This window comes from Octopus bimaculoides, chromosome 3, assembly GCF_001194135.2.
Source record: "Octopus bimaculoides isolate UCB-OBI-ISO-001 chromosome 3, ASM119413v2, whole genome shotgun sequence".
NCBI lineage: Eukaryota > Metazoa > Mollusca > Cephalopoda > Octopoda > Octopodidae > Octopus > Octopus bimaculoides.
Window position 1 is genome coordinate 147,214,364 of NC_068983.1, and position 4,983 is coordinate 147,219,346.

At 35.2% G+C, this 4,983-nt stretch overlaps 2 protein-coding genes across 3 annotated transcripts in view; one reads left to right on the plus strand and one right to left on the minus strand.

Moving 5' to 3' along the window:
• The window catches only part of LOC106884080 (MAM and LDL-receptor class A domain-containing protein 2), a 138,597-nt gene extending 135,601 nt beyond the window's left edge, over nucleotides 1-2,996 (plus strand). For both annotated transcript variants that reach the window (XM_052966613.1, XM_014935299.2), the window contains exon 36: nucleotides 2,724-2,996. In XM_052966613.1, the coding sequence (XP_052822573.1) occupies nucleotides 2,724-2,885 (162 nt within the window). In that variant the 3' untranslated portion in view covers nucleotides 2,886-2,996. The remainder of the gene's footprint in view (nucleotides 1-2,723) is intronic.
• Nucleotides 1-4,983, minus strand: part of LOC106875508 (serine protease 48) — a 466,125-nt gene that overhangs the window by 294,767 nt on the left and 166,375 nt on the right. The window lies entirely within an intron of this gene.

The following is a 4,983-nucleotide window of genomic DNA, read 5'->3' on the forward strand; positions in this document are numbered from 1 at the left end:
TCCATAAGTTATTCCATGTTAAAGTTGTCGTATTTCTGTAATCTCAACCAATCACTGACGTCCATTCAGCCGATATACATTAAGTGCCGACTACATAAACAAACGATTCTGAAACAATTAACCCTACCCCTAACCCTAACCCTAACCCTAGGGTTAGGGTTAGGGTTAAAGCAAATTTAAAATGAAAAAAGCAAATAAAACGAAGGTATGGAGATTAAATACGCTTTACATCGCTTAATTAGCCAAAGGAGTAAATGTAAACAACTGAATACTTGCCAGTGATTGGTTGAAATTATCGAAATAAGACAATTTTTTACATGAAATAAATTCGAATACAAAAATATTTTTCTGTTCTATAACACAAAATAGATAAGTATACGAAGTTTGAAAGTCTTTCGTACCAAAAACACTACGTAAAACATTAATGAAAAATGTGGCCCCCGTTTTAAAATAGATTCGTTTAAGAAATAAAATTCTGCTTTATCTACTTTTTTTTTTTAAGAAATAGTTTTAAGAAATAAAGTTATTCTAGTTTGTATACCATTTAATGACAAAATTCTCTTAGTGAAAATCACAGCTGAGTTTATATAGTGTCATGTTGAAATGTGTCTGTTGTATAGTGAAGCTGTACACTCCTTCTGGTAAAAAGTGGTAGTAGCCAGCCACTATAAATAGACCAGTAGCCGGTCAAAAGGTCAAACATCGAGAGTATGTGTAGAGTGTTGATAGTCATGTCTGTGCTGATATAATAATTATACTGTGCTACTGAGTAGATGTTATAACGATCCAACCTTTTGAGGATAATAACACTGTATGACTAGGGTTTGTACAGTGCCAAATAGAACCATTCTATCAATGACTTTGGAATATATAACAATATCTGTCAGATATAACAGTGGTAAAAGACTGATTTACAACAGTATCATTGATAAGAATAATCAACTTTCAATGATTCAGGCCACTTGTCAGGTGGGAACCACTCTATGATCTAAGTAGTACGAGTACTGCTTTGAGAATCAGTTGTTTTATATCAGCTGGCATTGCTAAACTCAAAATCTGTCATAAGTAAAAATCTGAAATAGATGACATTTTATAATTACGTAGAAACTGTTTAGCATCTCAAACTGCTTAGCATCATCAAGACCTGAATGAGCTCCTGACACCATGACAACTGGCACATCAACAGATAGAAAATGTAGCAAGTAGGACCAAACATTTTGCCTAAATTAAATTTGTTACATTTGCCAGGTTGACTTTATGTAAATCGGATCTCAACAATCCTCCTCCTCCTCCTTTTAATAATTAGTTTCTGATTAAATAAAAATATGATAGCAGATTGGTCTTTCCAGTAGTGGATGATATCTTTTCTCTATGGCTGGTAGTAACAGACTTTTTCCATTAGATATGATAATTGTTCACTCTGCCAAAAAAAAAAAAAAAATGAGAAAACTTTCAAGAGAAATCATACAAACAACTCTCTCATGCTTAAATACTTAAATAGTTAAATACTTGCTCAAGAACAAACCTACATTCTATCCACTTTATCCCCATCTTACACAGGCCTACCTCTATCTCCAGTATCTTATTCATAATCTTAATAATCTTGTTATCGAGATATCCTGGATAGCCACATGATAATCAGAAACGTTAGCACGCTGGGCGGAATGCTTAGCGGTATTTCGTCTGTCGTTACGTTCTGAGTTCAAATTCCGCCGAGGTCGACTTTGCCTTTCATCCTTTCGGGGTCGATAAATTAAGTACCAGTTACGCACTGGGGTCGATGTAATCGATTTAATCCCTTTGTCTGTCCTTGTTTGTCCCCTCTGTGTTTAGCCCCTTGTGGGCAATAAAGAAATAAGAATTACAACAAATAAGGTTCAAACATTTAGAAAATAGAAATTCTTATGTTACGAAGAATATTAACTCTTCTTCATTATATCTCACTTTACACATACTGCTGCTATGGCAACAAAATTAAATAAAAATAAGATTTCTGCTATAGAATTTTATAGTTTCCTTGCTTTTAAAGCTGCTGATCATTATGTTATCATGCTGAATTTGTGCTAATTACTTAATAGTATTTCATACAGTAGCGAGCTAGCAGAAACATTAGCACATGGGGCAAAATGTTTAACAGTATTCATCTGCCTCTATGTTCTGAGTTCAAATTCCACTGAGGTCAACTTTGTCTTTCATCCTTTCAGGGTTGACAAATTAAGTACCAGTTATGTACTGGCGTTGATCTAATCAACTGGCCTCCTCCCCCAAAATTTTGGGCCTTGTGGCCAAGAGTACAAAAGAATATCAATATTTCATAATGCTTATGTTTATTATGTAATTATTATCTTAAAATTTGTTTTCCAAGATTCCTGAAGTGAAATCGTTTGTTGAAACAGATATTGTTAAATTTCAGGATGGTCATGTTTTTCCTTGCCAAATAAACACACGTACTATATATTCATTCTTCACTTGTTTGTTATTGCACTTATTTTATGCCTATGGTCTCAAAATCTTGAAGAGGTCACAGGTGTGTGTCAAAAGATTTCCAGACAATGGATATAAGATAAAATAAGAACAATAATAAACAAGTGAAGAATGAATATATAGTGTGTGTGCTTATTTGGCAAGCAAAGAAAATGATTATCCCGAGATTTAACAATATCTAACAATCTTTCTATGTTACAATGTTATTTGAACATTCTTTTTTTTTTGTTCCCTCACAGGGGGACAGTGGAGGCCCACTATTATGTCGTAATACGCATGGTAAATGGGTAGCGTATGGTGTTACAAGCTATGGCAAACCTGGATGTGGAGGACGTAAATCATCTCCAGCAGTATATACTGATATCTATACATTTATGCCATGGATTATGAGAAATATATAAATCTTATACAAAACGTTTCGTACGTTAAAAAATTATTCTGTATTTCAGTGTTAACTTTAGTTCATTAAGTATTTAATGAATAAATTATTCAGTTTGATTATTTTTCTTTAATGTTTTTTATTCGTGTTTATTTTATATTAAAGCATACAGATATTTTCTCCAAACATGTCTAGAGGCGATGGCTTCTTGGAGCTAATTCACGGCAGCTTTCGTCCTAATTTTGGGACTGCCATGTTGGCTTGGCGATAACTATTAATTTCCAGTACCGCTGCCATAGTCTCCTTTAGAGAGACTTAGAAATATTAATAACTCTATTTCTGAAAACCAGTGGATAGATTCCACTGAAATTAGATAAATAACCTTCGAACAGATAGTCGGCAGCGCCGCCTTGCTGGAGCTTGGCTGCTCTGCATTGACAAGGGGCAACACCCTGAAACTAGTCTGCAGATGCCAAACCAGCAAGGGGAAACTGCTGACCCCCTTTGTTCGAAGGTTATAAAGGACACAGGTTTCGTGTGTCACATAGCTAGCTAGAGGCGATGGCTTCTTGGAGCTAATTCACGGCAGCTTTCGTCCTAATTTTGGGACTGCCATGTCGGCTTGGCGATAACTATTAATGTCTATATATATCTAGAATATTGAGCTTATGAGCATAAGCTCATGGATTCATTTCCTAGATAAGGTGCACACTATGTCCTTCACATTCCTTTAGTCTACTCACCTGAATGTGAGTATTGGGACACCTACAGGTACAACTCTTAGTATTGATGTTTTATTAGCTCCATCGAGCGAGATCGTTGCCAGTGCCCCTGGACTGGCTCTTGTGCGGGTGGCACATAAAATACACCATTTTGAGCGTAAAAGCACCCACTACACTCTCTGAGTGGTTGGCGTTAGGAAGGGCATCCAGCTGTAGAAACTCTGCCAAATCAGAATGGAGGTTGGTGTTGCCATCCGGTTTCACCAGTCCTCAGTCAAATCGTCCAACCCATGCTAGCATGGAAAGCGGACGTTAAACGATGATGATGATGATGATGATGATGATTTACTTGAACACATACGCATATTAACACATACACTCATGTTATATATGATGTCTAAATTCAATAGAATTAATTTCTATTTATTATTTTTTATATGCATATATATATATATTATAAAAGTTAAAGATTCAAGTGATTCGGGTCATTAAATAGTAAAGCACGAAGGTCTTGTCAATGAGATATCTATCGTCTGCAAAACAACATTAGAGGAACACACACACACACACGCACACACACACACACACACACACACACACACACACACACACACACACACACACACACACACACACATATATATATATAGAGAGAGAGAGAGAGAAATTAAGGTACTCAGAAATCTGGATGTTTGTACATTTACAGATTTTTATTAATGTCACATGTTTTATAAATTAAATAAAGTGCTTTTCACCTAATCGTGTAGGATTTTCAAATTGTATATATTTCCATACATACCAAAATAAAGACGGATTTATATTCCAGCTGCATGTACGATCACAAGCATCCGAACGAATATACCACGTGTCTCAAAAACGGTACCTAGGTACAAACACTATACTAATTGTAATACACTCAGTAGACTACAGATCCATATTAATTGCAGGTCTCGTGTAAGATGAATAAAAAAATAAATAACAACGGATGGATAGTGGTTTACTCACTACAGCTGTTTCAGACGTGTTAATGAATAGAGTTATTACATCATGTGAGAAAAACTGTTTCGGATCTTTTTGGTTTGACGGGCAACACTTGTTTTCTTAACGAAACACTTTCAAACTTGGGATACTGGTAGAATGTGTCATATAAAACATCTTTTTCTCTTAGCCTTCTTAACAAAAATTAGTTCTTAATAAGTTATTTCATGTTAAAGTTGTCGTATTTCTGTAATTTCAACTAATCACTGACGTCTATTCAGCTGAATACAGTTAGTGCTCTTTTTATAAACAATAATTTTTACCGGTGTCAAGAGTGTTATTCCCTGTTTAATTATATCATTATTCCCTAGTAAGGGTTTAGGGTTAGGGTTCGGGTTTTAGAGTTAGGGTTAGGGTTAG